The 25,627-nt window shown below is 42.5% G+C and overlaps 1 protein-coding gene across 11 annotated transcripts in view; it reads left to right on the top strand.

The window, feature by feature from the left end:
* pip (pipe) overlaps positions 1–25,627 on the top strand; it is a 38,987-nt gene that overhangs the window by 11,284 nt on the left and 2,076 nt on the right. Inside the window, exons 2-7 of one of the 11 annotated variants that reach the window (NM_168793.2) lie at positions 7,376–7,542; positions 13,112–13,170; positions 17,253–17,570; positions 17,627–17,871; positions 17,931–18,085; positions 18,148–18,332. In NM_168793.2, the coding sequence (NP_730402.1) occupies positions 7,376–7,542; positions 13,112–13,170; positions 17,253–17,570; positions 17,627–17,871; positions 17,931–18,085; positions 18,148–18,326 (1,123 nt within the window). In that variant the 3' untranslated portion in view covers positions 18,327–18,332. The other 10 variants (NM_176353.2, NM_176354.2, NM_176355.2 and 7 more) reach the window with 10 other exon arrangements.

The following is a 25,627-nucleotide window of genomic DNA, read 5'->3' as shown; positions in this document are numbered from 1 at the left end:
AACTCGAATTTTCTAAAAATTATATATAAAATTGGGCCCTAAGTGGCTAAGTATATTTATTTTTTAACATTAATTGAAGCAATGAAAGACTGAAAAATGCCAAAGATGTGAACTAAAAATGTGTTCAATCTATTGAGGCCGTACTGTACGTATCTGTATCTATTTGTATCGGGTTAAGCAAAAACAATTTGTCGCTGGGCGGCGGGGGGAGTGACAGATTTGCAGCGGAGCGTTGCAGTTGCACGTTCCTTGAAAACGCCACACAATTCGCAATTGAAAGTTGAGTTGTATTTGTGCTTTTTGCGTCTATTACACAGTAACCGCAGTTAGCCATTTGATCGAAAAGAAGACTCATTCCCAGCACAGAATGCAGTGTCCGGTTGGGATTTTATTTTACTTTTTACTTTTTAGCCAGCTTTCTTTTATGGGATCACGTTCTATTTGAAACGTGAATTATTCGCAACAAGCCAGCTGATGGATGTAAGTAAGTCATGAAATAGAGAAAGGGGAGAAAGGTGGAGTGGGAGTGGCAGAACAGGGTGGGGGGATAATGCCCCACTCCGCACATTCAACTCCAATTTTTTAAGTGCGTGTTAAGCGCCACTTTATGCCACACGGTATGGGATTTACGATATTCGATACAGGCGTGAAATGCCTTCGGAATATTTTCTTTTCTACCAGCAGCATATGTATATGTATCTGCAGTAATCGTTTTGGTTTTTGATTGTTATTTTGCGGCTGTTGAACGCTCCAGCTGGCAAAGTCATTAACTCTTATTTGTTGTATTATATTTAACTTGAGCGTGCCGAAGCAGATTAAAATAATTTCGGGCAAGTCGTCGCCTTCGGCTTGATTGTGTGTGGATTTCGAGGCTGTACTCATTAAACTCGAAAGCTAATGACTCCCTAACATGGAAAATGGTGAAAATAGTAGCTTGGCTGGCCATTATTCCGAATTAGAATATAAACATGCTTAAAAGGCCATAATTACAATAAATTAGCTAATAAAACTATCTAATTTATTTATTCTCATTAAATTAATAACCAAGCATTTTAAATACGTTATAAGTAAAATTAATTATCAGATCAAACCATTCATCGAACGGATTTTAATTTAATGAGAATAATTTATTGCGAATATAATAGACTACGAATGTGCAGCACATTTATGTGGCAATAATTTAGTTTTTGGAGCACAAGTCCAAAGCGCCAAAAACGCTTGGCCCATTCAAAGCCACTACCGAAATTCCATTAAAGTCCAGGCAAATTTGTTAGACCATCTCACCCTGTTTAAACATTGTCTAAAAGCAATTGTGTTGACCCAACTTTTTTCAGTGCCGTTCGCTTGTTTACTTAAAATTTATCACAATTACTTTACCACATAAAACGCAGTGAAAAACGAGGAAAACTGATTTTTTTTTCGTTTTTTGATGAGTTTTTAAATGCTGACAGAGTCTTGTTATTAGAGTAAACAAACCACAGAAAAATAACGAAATAAAAGAGCAGCGCCGAATGCAAAGCGAAAAAACGAAGAATAATGGTAAAATGTAGTTCAAAAATGGCATAACATTTGTGAAATTAAAATAAACACAGTTCCAATCTGTGGACGATTGTTGCTGCTTTTGTTTTGCGGCTTCAATTAAATCATATGCCAAGCTTTGCTGGCTTTTCAGACTGCTGGAAATTGTTGCTATTTCGACGACTATACCTACTTATACAATACAATATCAGCCGCCCCCGAGACTCCGGCTCTTTTTCCACCCGAAATTGGGAGGCTACGTGCAAAAACAAAACCGAAAGACTGAAAAGAAAAACAATTGCATAAAAAATTCACATGACTCGGATCGCAGAGCTCGTCTCTTTCGAGATTATACAACTTTCTAATCAAAATATTATTTTATTATTATTACTCATTGCGAGTTTTTGTTTATTTTCGAACCTTGCCTTACTTCACTTTTCGTGGCGTCACTAAATTCAATTGCTCAATTGGCCCAATCGGCCGAAACTAACATTTTTATCTCAATTTTCTTCGGTCACATTTTCGAAACACAGCTTCCGGTACGCACTTTTCATCTGAGATTTGCCGCAAAGTATTACTGCTCGATTTGGGTCAGTTTTGGCCCCATCTACTGCCAAGTAAAACCGAAAATCATCGACAGGGGCACGTAGAACGTTTTAATTACAATTGGCCTAGTTTCGCTTTGAGCCGAGATTTCGGCCCGTTCTCTTGCTGCTTTTGATGATGTCTATCTATATGCTGGCCCATGTCATGGAGCCAACTATCAGATTAGAGTTAATAGTTTTATTGCGAGTGGGCCAGGGGAATGCCGCCTGTGGACGAAGCCCCAGGGAAATGTGATTACTCGTAAATGTGACCCGAGAGGTCTTGGCATCGCACAACGGCTGGTAGATCTTTAAGTTAGGAGATTTTCCATTAAACTTCTGTTAAACTGCCCAAATATGAGACACGATATTTTGAAACTTCCATCTCTTTGACTTTGCAACATCCCAAAAGAAAAACATAGTACATTTCCTCTCGATGATTAAATCCCGAGAAACACTCTTCAATGACCCCGAATATGCCCAATGTCTGGGGATTAGGCCTAACGGAACCCGCAGCTTTAGAGATTGAACCCTGACCCCTCGACCTAATTGCACCTCTCTATGCGCTTCTCACACACTTTTCCTACGGACTTACACAACCCAAAGCGGAAGGCCTCATTAACTGACCTCAGTTGACAATTTTAATGGGCCTTTGAGCCGGACCCACGAAAATTGCCTAATGAAGTACTCATGGATTGCGAATGCCAGATGCCAGCCAAAAGTCAAGCGAAAGGTTCCAAAAAAAATGCGCGGTCTGAAAGTTTGTTGAACTTTTGTTACGCCAAAAAGCCGAAAGCGCGAATAAAATTCAATTTCTTTGCATACTAAATCAGGCAAATCATGGTCTGACCCGGGGGCAAACTAGTTATAAAAAGATCTGCCGGCTCGGGCTTGGGTTATGTCATGGTGCCAGGCGTTGCCTCCGAAATGCTAATGCTCAACAAAGAATAGTTCTTTCTACGAAGTCGGGTCCAGAACATCCAAAGGTGTTTTTCGATCCAATGATTTCATATTTCCAGCACTCGCGTTCTTTCAACTTGTTTGGCCACTTCTAATCGCAATGCCGCTGGCTTGGGGGCAAATCTGGGTTCAAACACCTTTCGAAAACTTGCCTATTGCGTGTATTGATTGGAGTGTGCGGCTTCCAAGCGCGATTCGGTTTTTTCATCTTCGCAGATCCCCCATCGAAAATCGGACCCATTGCGAAAGAAATCTTCATGTCTCAAACAATTTGTTGCGCCTGCTCTGCAAGTAAACCGAGTTGGTGCTGCGTCAACTGGGGTTGCTTCACTGTACATACATATATCACTGAAGCATATTTTGAGTGGCTTTGCTGGTAGTGCAAAGTCCACAATCAGCATCCTCAATCATACACATACGTTCAATCACACCAAATACATCTGAAATCAATGATTTTGAGAACTGTTATCTGTTAAGTACAATCTAAATAATGTCAGGTTTTCTAAGGTACTTCCGATTTTTTCGTATTGTTCGACTTACCCAAGCTCCACTGTAGTTTTTCATCGAACCCCCCATTTTGCAATCTTCATTTCTAATGCCTTGGAAACTGGCTGCAATTTGGTCGGTCGCTTGCCGTTTTACAGTTTGATTAGGTGGAAAATTTGCCATCGTTTAATTAAATTATGTTTGCAGTTGGTAGATGGTAGTTGCTGCCTAGGCTTACGTGTATGGGCAGTCGAATGACAATGAGCGGAAATGGCGAGCAATTTGCATGCAACGGCAGCTGACTTATTCCATTTTAGCCCGATGCCCCATCCCCTTCCTGCGAAGTGAAAGGCGCGGTCTGTTGGCCAACAAATGCTGACGGATAAACGGAAAGCATCTTGGCCAATGAACTCGGCGTTCTATGGCAACTTCTTGGTGATTCTGCAATTTCCCCGCTCCGAGATGGGAATTGAATTCGATGAAAAATTGCTGGATATGCATGAACCGTAGGAATAAACGTAGCCATAGTCATGGCTGTTAGATGCAGAACATGCCCAAAGGCATCTCAAAACTACCTTAGCACAAAAACAGTTAGACATCGCTTATACTCATAGATCTACCATTTAAGGAGCTGTCGTGTAAGTTATAAACTATTCACCGGTATATACAGAAGAACTGCCAATTACTTTCAAAAATATCCCATAAAAATAGCTTAAATTTCGGTCTGGCAAACGACAGCTTAGCTTACGAATATCTATAACTCTTCGTCCCATTTCACTCATTACCAACATGCACGCACATATTTCAATCATCTTGATGAAGTTGTAGCCAACTGTGCCACTGTGGAAATCGATCTCGAAGCTATTACTCTTGGAGCCGCCACATCCCCCGCTTGCCACGCCCACTCCGCCACCGCCCACACCGAAGCAAGGGAAATAGAACTCGCATGGCATACATATAGTATACTATAGTACCATGCTGAAAATCCCCAAAAAAAAGCGCTAACGAACCAAGTGTGGCCGAGGTCCCGGGTTCTGGGTCCCTAATGGCCTGCACATGTGCTACGTGGCAGCAAACGAACTGCAGTTGGACCAACCAACCGATATCTACAGGCTCCCAACTCGCAAGTCCCCAGAACTTTCCCTCCAGAATCGTCCAAAGAAGTCGACGCAGTCACGTAAAATTATTTTAATAATCACATAACTTTCGGCATTTACACGACGGCGTTCCAATGGGAGTAGCAAACAAAATGTCAATAAATTCCAGCCTTTTTGTTGGGGCTGGCCAAAAAATATAATTACAATTACGAGCAACATTATAGGATCTGCTACTACAGCTATTAATTACATTCCCAAAAATAAAGATCATAATCAAACCATTATAAGCAATCATGCTAAATCAAAACGTTAATGCACAAAGCATACGATTTTTCATATAAGAATATCTTAGTTCTATTTAATAGTTCTTAAGTTCTAAAAAAATATTTTCATTCTGACCGCAAGTGTATGTGAGTAACAAAGTTGGGATATGCAGAGGAAAAAGCGCAAGTTTTGGGGGCCAGAGCGCTTAAGTGGGATTTGCGTGGCACTGTAGTGTCAACTTTAACAATAAGTTGGGGAAAAAACGGGGCCATGAATGGCCAGCCGGAACATTCTCCTCCACATAAGCCGCAAACTTTTGGCGGGCAGTGTGGGCTAATGAAATGAAGCCTCCCCAAAAAAGCGCTCATATACTGAGCAACTTGAGCTGATTCCACACAGCAGGTGAGCGTCTAAAGGCGAAGGAGCTTTTCCTTCTGACCAGCCCCCTGGATACAGTTTCGACTATCAATTGCATCTGTCTATCCTGCAGATACATTTCACTGAAGTCTGACCTGGGATTTTCCCGGTGTCCCCCGATTTCCCTCCTTTTGACATTCTGCCCAGCTGAGCAGCTCCAGTGCAGTCGTTCGAAATAAATTACTCTGTGCACCTGATGACAAACTAAACAAGACCCCTCAAACTAGACTAAGGTGGTAAAGGGGGCATAGGTGGGGATGATTATAGATTTTTATTGGGTATTTCGTACTGGTCACAAACTTTGGAACTCCCAAAGAAGATACTGAGCTAATAAATGGAATACAATGATAAGCATAGCCCTAAGAAATCTTCAAATCTAACATTAAAATAAGCATATTTATAGAAATGTTTAAATGTGTACTTGAATATATTATAGACCACTAAATGTCGAGTGTATTTCAGCTTTCGGTTTTAGCCCCATTTTTTGCCGGTTTCTTTCACTAGCTTGTCTCCCTTCTATGGCCGCATTTATTGTCATTATTATTTTGATACCGTTTTTTAAGTTTCCTTGTGTTTGTCTGCCCAGTTTTCGTGCTATCTGCCCGTAGACTTATGCCAACAAAAGCCAACAATAAAAAATACATACACTCTGTTTTTTGCTTTTAATTTCGTTTTTTTTTTCTGCCCGCCTGTCCAGTGGAGCCACGGACAGCTGCATTAAAAAGTTGCCAAAGAAAATTGTTTGCATTGCAATTTTTGCCTCGTTTTATTTTCCAACTCTCTTTTTAGCAGGTTCGTTGTTTTCTTTCTATTTCTTTCTGCTGTGTTTTGTTATCAACGCTGGGCAGAGTAAAAATATCAAAACAAAATGAAAATACACCCAACTTAACTATATACTTTTTGTGTGTGCTCCACTACCGACTGACCAGGACCCACAAAAGGTTGTCCGGTCTGTTGCAACTCGGCTAAGTCCTTCCAACTGGGTCATTGTTCTCCGCCCTGGCTTACCGACTCAAGCAAAAGTAATGCCAAATCTGAACGCTGCGAATTCAATTTGGTATGAAAATATATGCATAGAAGGAAAACAATTGAAAGTCGTTTGAATTGGCGTTTGAGCTCAAACAAAATAGTTTCACAAGAAGCGAAGACACCTCCTGGAACTCCGTTCGTATTCGACAAAAATCTTCGTCGTGAAGAGAAAAATATCCTGAGAGGACTTAAGTTAAAGTAAAAGTGAAGTAAATCATTTTCCGAAGCATTCATTGATTTCCATTGATGGTTTTGAATCAGTATTATAGTATCAGTATTAGTAACAGTATCAGTATTATTATCATGGATATGAAAGCTTTGCAACAGTTGATTTTTTAATTGATAATTTCGCTTACAAAAATTTAATAAATATAAAAATAAAAATATATTTCCCAACTACATATTTAAATTAAAAATACATTAAAATACTGTTTTCGATTGTAAGAGATTTTAAAGTTAATTTTTTTCCATTATTTTGATCCTCATAAAGGCCGATTTAAATGCCTCAATCGCTGGGCTGTACCGCACACCTGTCAGGTATTCCTTGGAGCAACACCCCACAACTCAGTCCCAGTTGTTTGATAATTTCTTTTATAATTTTTGCAATTTCTCCCCCATCCACTGCCAGTGCATTTCTTGTGTCCCTTCGCCGATTTTTGCTTTGTTGTTTCGTTTCATTCCGTTCCGGCTTTTCAGAACTTAATTAAATGTTGTCACAGCGCACACTTTGTAGTCCCGCTGCCTGGACCTTTGCCCCTATGCCACCTTTCTCTGCCGCCGAGTCCTGCGAGTCCTGGGGATCCTGGCGAATCCTGGAGAGCGTGGGCAGCATGGAGAGCCCGGAGCTAGCTGTTTGTGACAGCAATTCGAAGTGTAAATGAAATAATAGCTGCTAAAAACCAATTTGGCGTAAATTATAAAAGCTTAATGGCTATTATGAATGGCGAACAGACGCCATACTCCTTTGTTCGCGCTTTGGCTAACCTTTGACTGACAATTAATTTGCTTGTTCTCTTGCAGTTCCGTCGAGCTGATCGCCCTGCTGGCTATTTCGTGCACCTTCTTCCTGTTCATGCACACCAACAAACTGAACAGTCGCCTCAAGGAGATGGAGGTGAAGCTGCAGCCATCGGAGTTTTCGGCCCTCGGTCTAACGGGCAACCACATCAGCGGACACGATGCGGGCAGTAAGTCACTATCCCCAAGTTTCAGATACAGATACCCACTTCCCCCGGCTACCACTATCTCACGTGCATATCTAACGCACCGCACTGCACCTCATCTCATCTCATCTTGACGCATCTCATCTCATCCTATCCATCTTCCATCGCGGAACAATGGACACAAGGCCAGGCTGTGGGCCAGAAGTTGCGCTCGATTGCATTCGCGTTGCGTTGCCTATCGGAACAGGGCATCAGATTTGGACAGGAAGCTATGTGCGAGAAGTGATAAAAACGGTGGATAGAAAACAGGGTACGATTGGTGGATATTAGTTGAATGATTTTGGAAGTGAGCATACTCAAAGACATGGTATTATATATAATAACATCTACTATAGTCATTTAAATCATAAGTTCATAATTAAAATACAGATATTATCTAAAAACATGCTTACTAAGAACCACTTTCTTATAGAATATGTATTACCAAAATGGCCTAATCCACCCTTCCAATCTACAAAGTACCTTATTCGATTGCCAGATACGCCCAATTGATTTTTAATTACCACATTGACCCAAGCCTCAGGCAATGAAAAAGATATAAAAATAACAGATTCCGCGGGGCTAAGACCTTTGTTAATATTTTGCGTTGGCGGTAGCCATAAATTAGCGGATCGTTTTAGTCCAAATTAGAGCTCGTGAATTAATTATGTTCTATTTTCCAAATGTAGCGAAAAGGGTAAATACAAATATGTGAGAATTTACACATTTGGCACTAATAAACTGGCCATTTAAAATAAAACAGTAAATGGTCGATGCATACATTCTACAAATATGTGCGATGCACATTTTAATTACAATGTGCATGAGTTTGTTTATGATGCATATATTTGTATATGGGGGAGAGTCCTTATTTGCCAATACTTTAGTGCATTAATAAATTATTTAGGAGCGACAGGTTCGCTGGGGAAAAGGTTAGAGGCATTATCAGCGTGACTGGGAATTTAACCTTTTGACCAGTGTTAAGCTCGTTTTTGTTTTTGTGGCCGAGATAAATAATGAAACATATTGATTGTAATATTATTAATTCAATTAGTAAACAAAGATAATGTGAAAAGGAAATCGAGGATTAATTGCCGTGAAATACCTAATTACGAGTCTCTTTGTGTTTTTATTTAAAACTAAAGCGGCTATGTTAGGTATACATATGTGAGATAATAAAAATAATAAAGTATAAATCAATAATTTATAATATTAATATCTACGCGTATGCTTAGTTTCCCCTTGCTTACTTTGCGCTTCTTTCTGAGTGGTAAACATTTCCAAACAATTCGAAATGCTCCCATTGAGATCTCATTACCATCAGCCACAAATGCCATCACTTGACACCTTTTTGGTCCACAACAATGTTTGCCAAACATACTTCGAATTCCAAAAAGGAAACCGCATTTGAGTGCATAGGCAATAAAATATGAAACCGGCTGCAATGAAATGAAAATAAGCGTTTGTGGTGGTCCCCACTTGAGATGCTGCCACTCCATATCTATATAGCCCCAAATTAGGCCGCTGCAACCGACTAATAATGCTGTCATTAGGCAACCGCGGAACAATATAAAATCGAATCAAGCTCCCTGGAAATGCAAAACCCTAATTTCCATGCCGGAAGTTTGGCGGGCGCTCGGTCCGTGCAATTGCACTTGCAAATTAAGCAAAGTTGCCCCAACATCGCGGCTCCAACGGCAGCTGTGCCAAGTGATCTCCACTCGGTTGCTTGATTTTCATGGTGAAAACGCGAGTTGAAGGGGCTGGAGAAGAAAACAGAAGACTTCACGCCTAACTGCGGTGATTGCCAAACAACAACAGAATGAGAAAGCCTGTCTCCGACACCGAAATCTGAATACCCTGACAAACAAGCGGTTTGTTAGCTGCTTAATTTCTGCTAGCACCAGTGATTTTGTAAAAGTTTAGAGCAATTAAAGTCAATGTTTCTGTTTCTGAAAACCTTCATTTGGTACTTATTATAAGCAAGATATTAATTTTAAGAATCAGATATAATAACAGATAGCTATTTCCTTTTCAATAATAACGCAATATAAATGAATATTTTTTGCGGGCTGAAAAGATCTATCTAATTATAAGTAAATCTCAAATACCCTCTTCGAGTGAATTTGTAGCTAAAATTCCGCAGGCCAAGTCGATTTTCCACTGTGCCGTGAGTGATGATGATGATGATGATGATGTGCAAGAGGATAAAGTTGGGCCAGATGCTCCACGGACCATCCGGAGTGCACTTGTGGGTTGTGTTTGCGGCACAGCTGGTGGCATATTCATTGTTGCCGCTGTTGCATTTGCGTCTGCGCACGCGTCAATTGCCGACAGTTACAAATTGTCCCCGGTTAGCTCCTCTCAGAAAAACAAAAACCCGGCTAATGGTAAAAAAAAGTGCAGCAAATAGCTGAGAAAAAAGAAAAGAAAATATTTTGGAAAATCATGGACAAGTGTGCAGCACCTTGTGACGGTGATGGAGTTTTTTCACTGGGCTAAAAACAAAACAAAATAAACAGTGTGAAATGCTGGAAAAAAGGTTTACCTTCCAGTGAGCCAGTGCTCATCCATTCATAAATATTTCATTTAATTGACTCACACGACTTGGGGTCGAGTACGAGATAAAGATACGAATATGACGACGTACTCAACATGCTCGTTTAAGCCATCATGATGATGATGACACCGTTTGTTGCCGTCGGCAGCTGTCGATTTTTTCTGTCTGCCCGACGTTTTGTACTTATTTTTATACGTACATATATATATTTGGCTGGCAACATTGAACTTGACTTAACTTAATTAACGGTGCCGAACGATGCAAGCCATGTTGTCTGGCGGCTTGTTAATTTCGTGGTCTAACGCGCAAATGGAAATGAGCAGGGGAAAATCGAAAGATTCTTGCTAATTTTAGAAAAGCGTGAATTTAAGGCGAGTGGGCTAGGCGTCTGGTGATTTATTAGAGAAATTTAGCAGTTTTCAAAAATATTAAACAAATAGCTTTATGTATTATGCACAGCCAGTGCATTGCAAGTTTTATTATTATCAGCATATTATTATATCTATGATTCATTTAACTTTTTAACATGCAATAAATTTACAAAACCACGTTTCTTGAAGCTAAAAGATTAATTGTTATACGTGAACGTACAGCACTCTTTTCAATGTTTTTGGAAGTTGATATATCGTACTGAGAAATATAAATAAATCTTGACATCAAACAATTTTTCAAAATCCATTATTTTCCCTTCTCCCAAACAAATCGGTCGGATCTCTGTACTTATCAACAGCAGCCCTCGACCTAATAGATCAACCGTCTTTAGAACATTTCGGCACTCTACCTGTCACACGCCATTGTCTCGGTAGTAAGAAACCAACGCAACAATTGTTTGCACCTTCAACTGGCACGCTAACAACAATCTTGGCAAAAATGTGCAATGCCAACTTTGCCCCTGGCTAAAATGCATAGCAAACCAGTTCTGTGCGCTCACTACCGAGCCGGGCAGCTTTATTTTCAATTAGACAGTCGCAAGACACGAACTAAGCCACAAACCCAAACACCCATAAAAATAGCACCAATGGCTATGTGTGGTGGTACCTCAACCTACAGAGAGAGAAAGTATTCCAAAATCATATTATCATCATATCAAATGAAGTTTGAAACTATCCCCGAAAAGTACGAAAGAATGCATTCTTAAGTGCATCTAACATATAAGTTATGCTTGTTATAATTTAGAGACTTGCCCAATGATTTATCTCAGTTCTAGAGACTTTTTTTTCGACTGTGTAAAGTTCACTGGGTAGCCAAAATAAATGTTTTGGAGCTGGAAAATGCAGGCAAGCAAGCAATTTGTGTTAGCAGGGGCGGTTTCAAAAGGCTCGGATAATTTTAGAGTCGGATCTTAAGATTGGGTGCGATGGGGAGACTGAGAAGTGAAACATAACATTAACCTAATGAATGAGGTCTTAGGTGGGTCTGCCTGAAAATGGCCGATACATATGTATATCTATATAAGGAAGTTTCGGGTAGAATACGGAAAAGTTTAATTCTCGATTACCTATTTGGTTTGAGCTTTTAAGTAGTAGGTATACCTAATTATAAGTTATTAGACACCTAATGAACTTGATCTAATATGCTAAGAGTAGGGAAAGACTATTGAATTCTGTGCAACAAGCCTAGATAGAACTATTCTTAAGAGATGAAAGTCTAAGCACATCTATTTTATATTTTTCAAAATTTATTTCCTCAGTTATTTCTTACCACATGATAGAGTGTGAGCAGACCCAACCCTATAATAAATGCACACGTTTGTTCTTAAATGCCACAACTTAATAAACAGCGACATATGCTACGTGGTTCACCTTCGACTCATTCGCAGTTCAAATGGCCAATAACCGGAGCTAGGCCGAGATTGAAGGTTGCATTAGAACAGCAGAGAAATGCGAAGTCGAATCCAATCAGAGCAAATCGAGAGGCGAACTGGATGGGATGTGACCCAATTTGAAACCGCACGAAACGAAAACACACAAAACTCGCACCAGAATCCAGCTGAAAAGTGACAAATAAAAAGGCAGGGGAGCTGACTTCTATTTTAAGGCTTCGACCGCAAAATGTGTTTCACTCTTGGTTCAGTGACTTTGTTGTCGGTGGTTTTTTGTGCAGCAAGCGGGCTGAAACCAGTTGGTGCAACACTTTCATTCATTCGCATTTTCCAACGAAACTGCCCAATTGACCAAATACAACGGATCTGGTTTAAAGGCAATTGGACTGGATATGCACAGACTTCCTTGTCCAGTTCGCGGCGAATTATGAAATACATACTTGGCCATAAAAACCGGAGACCTGGCCAAAACAAAAGTGGTGCGACCGAACCATAGCACACTTGAAAATCAAGATGTTTTCCGCATCTCCTGTCCATCTGATCAATTGCAGTCATTTGCCAGCCGGACTCAAATTGAATGCACTGCCTACGACTTCGCAATGGACAAATGCCTGGCATCAGCATTTTAATTGACCACACGACACGCAGAAAACTACATTTGCATGCGTTTGCTGCCACTTTTGGGGAAGGGAAGAAATGGGGAGGCCTTTCGAATCCGCCGGAGATGATCCCTATCGCATCCCATGAGAGCCGGCAAAGTGAAAGGAATCATCATGAGCTTGCATATTTATTGCACTCGTCTTTATTTATTTATCATAGCTGTAAATGGCTTTAACTTCGACTTGGGCCTCAGCATCCATCCCATTCGAATATTGCATAAACACTTGCGGGCCCAAATCAAAAGTAAAAGTACTCGGTCTGCTTCCTTTTTTGGCGCCACATTTTAAGGTCACCGAGTATTTCACTTTAATTGGGGTCGAGATGATAACTGATATTAGCTATTAAGGCGGTGTTAGACGATAATGGGAAAATCGTGAGGTCATTCAAAATGGTGAGTTTTGAGTTGACGATCGTAGAGCGAAGTTGGCCTGTGCTTCATTATGATATCGTAAAGCAAAGAAATTTATTAGAATTATTACCACCTTTTAATACAACTTTTTCTCATCTTTCAGAGCACGATGACATCAACACCCTGCACGGCACCTACCAATATCTGAAGAGCACTGGCCAGGTAAGCTCAGTTCCATAAACCTGGTATATCCTGCATTTTACCATATCGCCGTAAACATTGTTGCATACATTATTGGTGGTTCATAAAGCGGAAAAGAGAAACCATCGATGAATGTCCATCAACGGTAGCTTCAGCTCCTTGGTGATTGATATTGCATTTGGCCTACAGCATTCAGCATACATTTAGCATTTAGCATTTGCCTGCCAAGAAAACCTCATCAGTTGTCCATCTCTCTCCCTGTCTCTGTCTCGTTCATGCGCTGTCTTTGTCGGACTCATTGTGTCAGGCGAGGATTGCATAATATCTGTAGCTTTCTCCTGTTGAGACCTCACCCACCCACCCACATACATACAATACAACACAAACAACACCCCACCACACACACTAGAATTAAACAGATTAGCCAATTAGCCATTTGGTAGAACTATCAGCTATCCCTATATCTACAACTATACCTATTCCGATCCTAGTTAGCTCTACACTATCCTATACAGAATCTATCCTAACACTAACCGAACTACGAAAATTACACTTCGACTCTGTCTTCGAATTTTGTCAGTGCAGTCCTATTATTATTTTTTTTTTTCGATGTTGGTTGACTCGTTAGCTAGTTGCGACATAGAGCGATAGAAAATCGATTTATAAAGATTAAAAAGTAAAGGTAAGTGTCCGTTGCGGGGAGGCTTAGTATTTATGCCCACATATCCAGCTGTGCTGGAGCAACTTCTTGCGAAATTTCTAAGATGATGGGATGCCTCCAGGTGCCTTGTGTGTTGCTTGAGTAAAATTGAACAAAAAAATAAATAAAAACGCAACCGCTTAAAGTCTATTTTTATAAAAGTTTACATGTTGTCCTACTTGTGTTTGACTCGTTTATGTGCGTGTAACTCTGTGTCTGTGCTCCAAACACCAAGCAACCCGCCACCTGAAAACTACTCCAACTAGCACTCCCAACTTTTGCAATCCGGCAGCTAAAACACCTGACCACCGCCCAGCTAAACAACACTCCTCGCGCCCAAGTGGACACGCTGTTCTTCAATCGGATCACCAAGACCGGCAGCGAGAAGATGATGGAGTTGCTCAAGATCCTGGGCAAGCGCCACAACTTTGAGGCGCGTCGCGATGTTGAGGGATTCTACGAAGTAGTCATCATGCATGACGCCTTCGCCAAAAACTTTATCCGCACCGAGGTACTCAACTGCACCAAAGCCAATAGCTATACGAAGCACGTAGCCTTCCTGGACTTCGATCTACTGGACGAACCCTGGCCCATATACATCAATATGGTGCGAGATCCCATCGAGCGGCTGGTCAGCTGGTTCTACTATGTCCGCGCCCCCTGGCATTTCGCCGAGAGAAAGGAAATGTTCGGGGATGCCATCGTACTGCCTAGCATAGATTGGCTCAGGAAGGACTTTAACCGCTGCATCGAGGAACGCGATCCCGAGTGTGTGTACGAGCAAATGGAAATGGGCAATCTGGGCGATCATAGGCGGCAGTCACTGTATCTCTGCGGTCAGAACATGGCGGTGTGCATGTGAGTAGTCGTTCTAGGCGAGGTGGGGGTTGAGGCTAGTGGAGAGGTTTTTCGAAAAGTGTTGACTGAAAGCTATATAAATATATAGGTGTCAAAATAATATCTTCGATAATACATGAGGATCTTTTCCAACCCAACATCAGCAAAGTTCTTTTGGCAAATGTCAATGATTTTCTATAAGTCCAAGTCGAAGGTACGAATTTTATAGCTAGTTTCCACATTTGGATCAACCGCTCCTTTGGCTAAAACCCCACCCGATATCTGAAGAAGAAAGACCGAGAACTGACTGAAACCCAACCAACTGCAGGCCCTTCAACTCCCATGAGGCCATGCAGCGGGCCAAGAAGAATGTGGAGGAGCACTACGCAGTGGTGGGAACCTGGGAGGATACGAACACCACGTTGTCGGTTCTCGAGGGTTATATACCACGGTTCTTCAGTGGGGCCAAGGACCAGTACTACGCGTTGAGGAAAAGTTTGGGAAACTATAACAGGAATACCTACAGACCCAGTCTCAGTGACAAGGCAAGGGCCGTACTCAGCCAGAACCTCACCCGGGAAATCGAGTTGTATCAGTTCGTCAGGCACCGGCTGTACAAGCAGTATATAGCCCTAAAGCTCGAAGAAGATCCCAAGCTGTGGGATTAGCAGAAATTTAGTCACTAAGGATTCGTTGAAGAGTAATAAAACTATGCTAACTTTCGTTCTGCTTCGATCTTTTCGATCTTTCCGGTTTATTTCTAACCCTTGGTGAACTTTCGATTGGGCTAGCTTCGTTAGATTTCGCACAGATTTAGTCTTACGCAGCGTATCATCCATGCAGAAGGTCGGATATAATGTTCACGATCGCCGGAGCAGCGAAGAGCAGCTGCGAACTCCAACGGCACATGGACACCATCATGATCACCACTCCCATCACCATCATATGCATCAGCAGGAAAAGATCGATGGCCACAAACACAAGGCATCACATGACAAACAACTGGCTGTTCCCGACAACAAGCATAAGGAAGATGAGGTCCACTACGAAGACGATGAGGATGAAGTCGAGGAAAATGACGATGACTTGGCCAATGATGTGGGAACCACTGACAGCGAAGGCTTCAACTTCAAAGCCGATCTCCTGAACAACACCAAGTACGCCGAGGTGGACTTTGTCTTCTTCAATCGAGTGCCGAAAGTGGGCAGTCAATCGCTGATGGAGCTGATGGCTCGCCTGGGCAAGATCAATGGCTTCACCCATGCTCGGAATAAGGGCAGTGCCCACGAAACGATCGTGATGAACAAGCAGCGGCAGAATGATCTTATAGCCGATCTCCTGACCCGACCAAAGCCACACATATATAGCCAGCACATAGCCTACATAAACTTTACTCGCTTCCACTTGCCCAAGCCCATTTATATCAACTTGATTCGCGATCCGATCGATCGAATCATCAGCTGGCACTATTACATTAGGGCTCCGTGGTACTATCGCGATATGCAGGCCAAATTGGGGGAGAACGCAATTCCCATGCCCTCGGAAGAGTTCATGAACCTCGATCTGGACACCTGTGTGCGGAATCACGATCCCCACTGCACGTTCACCCAAATGCAGATCAAGAATCCGGTGGGCGATCACCGGCGACAGACGCTCTTCTTCTGCGGCATGAATCAAAAGCTGTGCATGTAAGTAGGAAGTAGATAGGGCAGTTAGTACGATCGTAACCCATAACTTTGGATAGGCCCTTCAATTCGGAGGCGGCCATGCAAAAGGCCAAGAGGACAGTGGAGACGGAGTACGCTGTTGTTGGCACGTGGGAGGATACGAATATAACGCTCTCCGTTTTGGAGGCATATATACCGCGTTATTTCCGCAATGCCAAAGTGGCCTACTACTGTAAGAGTTTCACGTTGTAAGTTGAGGATATTTCTGAATCTGCCTAATTTTTTCAGTGGGAAAAGACCGATTGTCACGAGTGAATCGCAACAATGTCACTCGAATCGTCAGCGATGAAACTAGACTTATTCTGAGAAAAAATCTCACCAACGAGATCGAGTTTTATGAGTTTTGCAAACAGCGTTTGTATCTTCAGTATGCCGCCCTAAGTCATGGAAAGCGATTCGGGGAGGATGACTATCTTCTGGTGCCCGAACAGCAAAACGAATACAATGAGGACTATTAGTAAGGATACCTTTGATAGGAACAAAGGGAATAAGTGATAAGCCAGTATGAAATGTATAAGAAAACCGAGAAAACTCAGGACTGCTAGAACACATTAAAATAAATGAAGCTGAACAATTACAAGTATCTTTTAACACTTTAAACAACTCTTGAGCAACTCGCACTCGCTTTAATCGAAATGATCCCTACTGTTTTATAGTTTGCCTTTCTGAGAAGGCATTCTGTGACTAAAATTCCTCCGTGTGAGCACAGTGTTTGATGCTTTCTGTGTAACTTCAATCCGGTGAAGAGCTTTTTGTGTGTCTTCATTTGTTCTGAAAGTATCTGTGGGTCTGTCTTTTGTTGGATGTGCTTGCTACAACTATGTCCTGAACTTTTGCAGCTGTGGCGATTAAATCCGAAATTTCTAAATAACACCAAGTTTCACTTTCGCGATATTATCTTCTACAATCGAGTTCCCAAGACGGGCAGTGAAACGCTGATCGAGTTGATGATTCAACTTGGAAAAAAGAACGACTTTCAGAACGAAAGGTCTCCGTTTTCGAAACCCACTGGAATGTACTGGGATGTGAAGCGGCAAAAGCAGGAAGCCACGCGCATCCTGGAGTTGCAGGAGGAACCAGCCTTTGTCTATGTAGAGCACATGAACTACATGAACATTCGCCCCTTTCACCTACCCCAACCAATCTACATCAACATGGTAGGAGAAAAATCGCGACCCTAGATTGTTTACTCATATAAGCCTTGATTTATCAGATTCGAGACCCCGTAGAACGAGTGATCAGCTGGTTCTACTATAAACGCACTCCCTGGAACTCTGTCAAAATGTACAAGGTGACGGGGAAATTTCAGAATCGCACCCACTACACCAAGAACTTTGAGGAATGCGTCCTTACACACGATCCGGAATGTCGATATGACTACGGACTTCTGTTCAAGGACGATTCTGCCGATCACAAGCGTCAGAGCCTGTTCTTCTGCGGACACTCCCCCATTTGCGAGTAGGTAGTTTAATATTCGGATGATTCCCAGTCTTAACGGTATGGTTTCTTCATCCAAGACCCTTCAATACACCGGCGGCAATTGCGAGGGCCAAGCAAAACGTAGAGCGAGATTTCTCAGTGGTTGGTTCCTGGGAGGATACGAATGTCACTTTGACAGTGCTCGAGCACTATATACCGCGATTCTTCAAGGGCACTATGGAGCTGTACTATGGTAATGACCCTTAAAGCTTCCTTTCTAGAGGTGCTAAAAAAAATACCTCTACATTCCCATAGAACCCAATATCGGTCTGGCCTTTAAGAAGGCGAATATCAACCCCTGGAAGCCGAAAATTAGCGAGCGAATCAAGCAAATAATGCGGGCTAACTTCACTCAGGAATACGAATTTTATTACTTTTGCAAGCAGCGCTTGTATCGCCAATACTTTGCAATAAATAAGCAATTGCACTTCTGAATTTCTGTGTGCTCCTTTCGTTTTTCTATTAACAATTCTGTAGTTAATTTTCTGTCAAGTCATTGGTTTTGATACATTTTGTGGAAGGAAGCGCACTTATTTCTCTCCCCACTTTCAAGCTGGAAAATTTGGAGCCCGCCCATTTGAATAATACCCCCAAAGCGGAGCGTGATTTCATATTCTACAATCGCCTGGAAAAGACAGGAAGTCAGTCAATGACGCGACTCATCAAGCAGCTGGGTGATCGTCTTGGATTTGACACCTACAGAAATATCGTGCGTCCCTCGAGGTCGATTACCGAATCCGAGGAGGATGAGAAGGATCTGGTGGAGCAGCTCTTCGAGCTGGGGGAACACGCGGTCTACGTGGAGCACGCCAATTGGGTCAACTTCACACAGCACGACAGTCCGCGTCCCATCTACATCAACATGGTTCGCCATCCCATTCAGAAGGTGATTAGTGCCTACTACTACCAACGCCATCCGCTGATCTTCGCCCAGAGCTTGTTGCGCAATCCCAATAAGCCGATGCAGACCAAGAAATTCTTCGACACCAACTTCAATGATTGCGTCAGAAAGCGGGTGCGCCCGCATTGTGTTTTCGACGCACACAATCCCTTCAACGGCGATTGGAGGAGGTTCTCTCTACATCTTTGTGGCAACTCGGAAATTTGCACGTAGGTCCTAGTCCACTCAAAACGGAAATCAATCTACTATCGCAAGTCCAAGTTAGAAAGCAATAGGTTACATAATCATATTTTAAAGTCAATAATTCAATCAATTCGTTCTGTACAATTCTGTTCTCCTTGTAGAAGAACTTGTACCTATTTCTTTAAAACTTGGTCGTTGATTAGATATATACTCGAAATGTTCTCGCATATAAGGTATTCTTATTCAGGCATTTCAACTCGGAAACTACAACGCAAATCGCCAAAATGAATGTGGAACGGGAGTACGCCGTTGTGGGTAGTTGGGAGGACACAAATGTGACATTGGCCGTGTTAGAAGCCTACATACCGCGGTTTTTTACCGACGCCACAAAAGTCTACTACAGTATGTCAATGCCTTCAATTCGGGCGAACTCAACGCGGCTAACGTTAAACTTACCTTTCTAGGCAATACTGAAAATTTTACGATAAACAATGTTTCGCATGACACTCATCTGGATAAGGATGTGGAGGAGTATCTGAAGAGCAGTTTCTCCTTCGAAATCGAACTATATCTGTTTATCAAGCAGCGACTCTACAAACAGTATATAGCAGTCCATAAGAACGAATTTTAGTCGAATTAGTACTAAGTACCACGAGGTTTACAAACATGAAATGAATACAGGGTTTTGCCAAATGATCTATACACCTAAGTTGCAACTCGAGTCTTTTTCCCTTCCTTTGCTACTAATCATTTCGGATGGCTTGGTTGCTTGAATTCACTCTCCACTCCGCCACCCATATCAGAAATTAATTCCGGGGTGACCAACGACCTTTGCAGATCCTTCAGCTTAGTCCTGATAAGCTGAACAATACCCCCAAGGCCGAGATTGACGTGTTGTTTTTCAATCGGGTTCCGAAGACAGGAAGTATGCAGCTGATTGAGCTTATGAGGCAGCTGGGAAAGGTCCATGATTACGATGTGGAAAAGGATCCCCAACAGGGGGGCGTTATTCCCATCCTGGAGACCGCCGAGCAGAGTGACTTGATCGATAATATTGTTAACCTTGACGACGGCACCGTGTTCGCCAGCCACGTGAACTTCCTCAACTTCACCAAGCACGAGCAGCCCAGACCGATTTACATCAACATGGTTCGGGATCCCGTGGAGAGGGTTATCAGCTGGTACTACTACATCCGTGCTCCGTGGGTCTTTGTTCCCGGCAGGAGACGCAATAATCGAGAAATGCCCAACCCCAAATGGGTTAACACCGAATTCGATCAATGCGTCACGAGTGGCGAAAAGGTGTGCACCTACATCGAGAATTCTCTGCTGGAACATGTGGGCGATCATCGGCGACAAACCTTGTTCTTCTGCGGTCACAATGAGTTCCAGTGCACGTGAGTTAGGGTTGCATAGCCGCATTTTCTCTCAGTGATACCTCAAACCCCTCTGTAGACCGTTCAATGCCCGTCTGCCCCTTCAATTGGCCAAAATGAATGTGGAACGGGAGTACTCAGTGGTGGGAACCTGGGAGCACACGAATGAAACGCTTGCCGTTTTAGAGGCTTACGTGCCTCGCTATTTTGCAGATGCCTCCAAAATGTATTACTGTAAGTCTCGGTGGGAATTGTGTTGGGAGAAGAATATCCTCAGGATCAAGAAAGACTTGGTAATCAACGTATTCCAGAGATGGGTGGAATACATAGAAAAACCGCTACATTCTTGATTTCGGATGTTCTCTCTTCTTAACTTTCTTTAGAATTGGAAAGATTTCAGACAAATACTTATATTACAGCGGGCTTACATGCGGATAAGCAAAATGTTAACCCAATGAAGCCGCACATTTCGCAGGATATTTTAGATATGGTTCGTCGGAATTTCACGCGCGAAATCGAATTTTATCAGTTTTGTCGCCAGCGGTTGCACAAACAGTACTTGGCCCTCAAACTGAACGATCTCAAGCGAGTGGACAAGTCATTGGCCATGTTAAGTGAGGCCAAAGAAATGGCCATCAACAACTAGTCTACGTAGATATATTACAAAATAAATTAATAAAGATGAGAGGATAACTAAACTGAGAATCATATCACTCTTCAAATCCTTCATCTTTAATTTAAAAAAAAATTCTTTGAATGGGAACACTTTCCGGGACGACTAGTATAAGATCTATTTTGATATTGATACTGAGGTTAATTCTTCAGAAACTTGAGTAAAATTTGTTTCATGAAGCTAAAGCCCTTCTTTTAATCTATAACTATCGCTTTTAACCAAATCAACAAAGCTTAGCTATAATTTCTTTCTCTTCGATCCTTCGCACTCTACGGAATATATTTTTAATCGCTTGAAAGTCTGGAAGAATTAAAAAGGTCGCTGCTTACTAACCAGGATTAGAAGCACTCCATGTTATAGAATACCTATCATCTTTAGCTTCAGCAACTGAGCGCAAATCGCCTCAACAACACAAAAAACGCGGAAATCGAAGTGCTGTTTTTTAATCGCGCCGCCAAAGTCGGAAGTGAATCTATGCTGGAGCTCTTTATGGCGCTGGAAAAGTACAACGACGATCTAACGCTGGAAAGACGTGGTCTCCATACCAGAACCGTTCGGCAAATGGACAAAAAGCAGAGACGTGAGTCTGCTGAATTTGTAGCCGATCTGGAGGAGGGCACCATGTACATTGAGCACATCAATTGGCTAGACTTTGATGAATTCGACCTACCCAAGCCGATTTACATCAATTTGGTGCGCGATCCGGTGGAGAGGGTCATAAGTTGGTTCTTTTACGCTCGGAGTTCCTACAAGAATGCCATCGAGTACCGAAAGAGGCCCAACCAAAAAATAAAACCCGAATCCTGGTATAAGAAGAACTTCAATGATTGTGTAAGGAGTGGAGATCCCGAGTGCCAATACGTGCCCCACACGGTCAAGGACTCGATTGCCAATTTTAAGAGGCAGTCCTTATTTTATTGCGGTCATCACGATGATTGCCTGTAAGTAGATAGGAGCAATGAGGTTTCCCCCAACAACATGGACCAAGCTAATAGTGATCTTTTAGACCTTTTAACTCACCAACTGCCGTGCAAATGGCGAAGGAGCATGTGGAAAGGGATTATGCTGTTGTGGGCAGCTGGGAGGACACGAATATAACCCTGACTGTTCTCGAAAACTATATTCCACGATTCTTTCGCGGTGCGAAGCTTATGTATGAAAGTAGGTCCCTTATCATCAATTTCCTGTCCAGCGAAATTACATTGTATTCTCAATCCTTAAAAACAGTGCACAATAGCAAGATCACCAATCGAAACAAGAACAAACGCAAGCCGTTCGTAGAGCCCGAGGTCAAGGAAATGATTCGCAAGAACTTTACTAACGAGTACGAGTTTTACTACTTCTGCAAGCAGCGTTTGTACAAACAGTATTTGGCCCTCAATCTGAAGGAGTTGGAGGTGCATGGTCTGTTAAACTAGTTGGTTTGGAGTCCGACCTTAGATCTTAGTAGGTGATATATGCGCGAACAAATCTTCCATTCAATAAACAGTAGTCAGTAAACCCGTAGACTAGACCCACACTTTTTCTTTACACGTTGAACCCATCTCTGTGTCTTATCGTTTGTTGTGTGCCTTAAAACCCCTTCCATGAAGCCACTAAAACCCTTATCCCATACCCCCTCCCCCAAACAGTTAGGTAGCCTAACACCTAGCCAACTGAACAACACAGCCAAGGCCGAAATGGATCGCCTCTTTTTCACGAGATGCGCCAAAGTGGGCAGCGAATCGCTTACGGAGTTTATGGAGCATCTGCAGAAAATTAACAACTTCCAAGTGGATAAGTACGGAATTATGAAGAAATCGAAAAGGCAACTGAAACCACGTGCTCAGGCCGAGACAGCTGGTTATATCTATAACCTGGACGAAGGATCTGTCTACATAGAGCACGTGCCTTGGATCGATTTCAACGAGTACAATCTACCCAAGCCCATCTTTATCAACCTGGTTCGTGACCCCGTGGAGCGCATGATAAGCTGGTATTACTACGTCAGGAACTCCTATCGAAATGCCATATTCTACCGCAACAATCCCCTGGCTCCTCTAAAGCCCACGGCCTGGTTCAAAAAGAGTTACAACGACTGTGTAAGAAGTGGTGACCCCGAGTGCCAGTATGTTCCATTGGCAGTTCGCGATGTGGAGGGAAACTTCAAAAGGCAGACATTATTCTTCTGCGGTCACGATCAGGACTGTTTGTGAGTCCCGTAGAAGCGGTCAATTTTTCACTTTTTCAAGAGTCGTCCTCCTAATCCTAACGCTTTTCCAGACCTTTCAATTCTCCCCTGGCTGTTCAGATAGCCAAACGTAGGGTCGAAACGGAATACGCAGTGGTGGGGACTTGGGAAGAGACCAATATAACTCTAACCGTTTTGGAGCACTATATACCCCGTTATTTCGCTAGAGCTAAAATGATCTTTAACTGTAAGACTCCAATCAAAGACAACTCAGGCCTACCATTTTAAGAATTTCCTTTCCAGTGTACCAAAAGTCTCTACAGAATCGCAATCGCAATAACAGAAAGCCTCACGTTGATGCAGATGTCAGGGCCATGGTCAGGCGGAATTTCACCCATGAGTACGACTTTTACTACTTCTGCAAACAGCGTCTTTATATGCAGTATATAGCCCTTAAGCGAACTGAATTGGAACGACTGAATTTTTCCTGAATTCGTAGACTGAACTTTAGATTTTGACATAGTTTTTCTGTAGCTCGTTAATAAAGTACTCAATAGTAATGTTACTAACATGTAGAAACCATTTAGGCATTACTTGTGAAACCCTAAGACCAATCCCATCTATACAAATCGCAGCTTGCTTCGCTAAGCAGTAAAAAGCTGAACAACACTCGGCACTCCAGGCTGGAGGTGATCTTCTTTAATCGTGGAGCCAAAGTTGGAAGTGAAGCTCTAATGGAACTCACCCAAACCATGGCTCCCTACAATAACATGACAGTGGTTACCAAAGGACCAATGGATATTAAGTCCCGCACCCGTTCTCCTAAAGAGCAAATGATACAGGCTATTTGGGTGACCGAACTGGAGCCAGGGACCATATACATAGAGCATTGCAATTGGTTGGATTTCCGCAGATATCAGCTACCAAGACCCATCTACATTAACTTGGTTCGCGATCCTGTGGAGCGGATGATCAGTTGGTATTACTACGTTCGTAGTGGATATCGCAATGCCATCCACCATCGACGATTTCCCAACGCAACAATTAAGTCGGAGAAGTGGTTCAAAAAAAGCTACAACGATTGTGTTCGTAGTGGTGACCCCGAGTGTCAGTACGTGCCTGGAAGCATTAAAGATCCGGAGGGTAATTATAAAAGACAAACCCTGTTCTTCTGCGGTCACAGCAGGGAGTGTCTGTAAGTTGATTTCGATATTATTGTTTTTGTCTCGGAATGGTGATGTGGAGAGTACTTTTCAGACCCTTCGACTCTCAACGCGCCATTCAACTTGCCAAATTGAACGTGGAGCGCGATTATGCAGTTGTAGGAACTTGGGAGGAGACTAACATAACTCTGACGGTATTCGAAGCTTACATACCGCGGTTCTTCAAGGGAGTCAGGAATATCTTTGAGTGTAGGTTTCATTACGAAAGGTTTAAAAATGTTTCAGGGACTACTTGAACACTTTTGGGTATTATTTGCGCCTGGGAAAATACTGTATCTTAGTTAGTTACACCATTTACACTCCGTTCTTCATATCAATCATTTGTGTTTTGTCTTGGACATTGAATGCATTTAATGCAAAACCCCTGAACTTCCCAGCTCGGACGGGTGAACCCCATGCATCTGAACAATACTCGATTCGCGGGTTCGGAAACTGTGATCTTCAATCGACCAACCCGAGTAGACAGCGAGCAAATGGTCCCACTTTTCAGGCAATTGGCCGCCATGAATGACATAAATGTGGTTCTTAACGGACCTGTCAGGACGATGAATAGAACTCGAACCGAAAAGGAGGAACTAACCGAAGCGGAGTGGACCATCGAACTGGAGAAAGGATCGATCTATATGGCGCACTCCAATTGGTTGGACTTTGCTAGCTTCGGATTCAAGAAACCCATCTATATTTCGCTGGTCAAGGATCCGATAGACCGGATGATTACAGATTTCTATAAGCGAAGGTCTCGGGTGAAGAGAGCTATATATAGGCGCATGTATCCTGGTCGTCGGGAGCGACCCGACGAGTGGTACCAACTGAGTTTCAATGAGTGTGTGAGAAATAGAAGTCCTGAGTGTCTCTTTGTGCAGCATGCAGTGGCAGATTATATTCAAGACTTTAAAAGACAGACCCTTTACTTTTGCGGCAATGCGGCCGATTGTCTGTGAGTACCCTGAGACCTCGTTGAATAATCCTTAAAGTATACCCCTCTGTAGACCCTTTAATTCCCACCATGCTACGCAAGTAGCAAAACGTAGAGTGGAGAAGGAGTACTCCGTGGTGGGTACTTGGGAAGAGAGAAATATAACCCTTACTGTGCTGGAGAAATACGTTCCCCGATTCTTCAATCACGCTCGATTTCTATATAAGTGTAGGTAATCTCAGGGGCTTGACTCGAAAGTGTTCAGGTATCATCGAGAAAGCATCGAGAGTCAT

This window comes from Drosophila melanogaster, chromosome 3L (assembly GCF_000001215.4).
Source record: "Drosophila melanogaster chromosome 3L".
Taxonomy (NCBI): domain Eukaryota; kingdom Metazoa; phylum Arthropoda; class Insecta; order Diptera; family Drosophilidae; genus Drosophila; species Drosophila melanogaster.
This window is presented reverse-complemented; position numbering and strand designations above follow the sequence as displayed.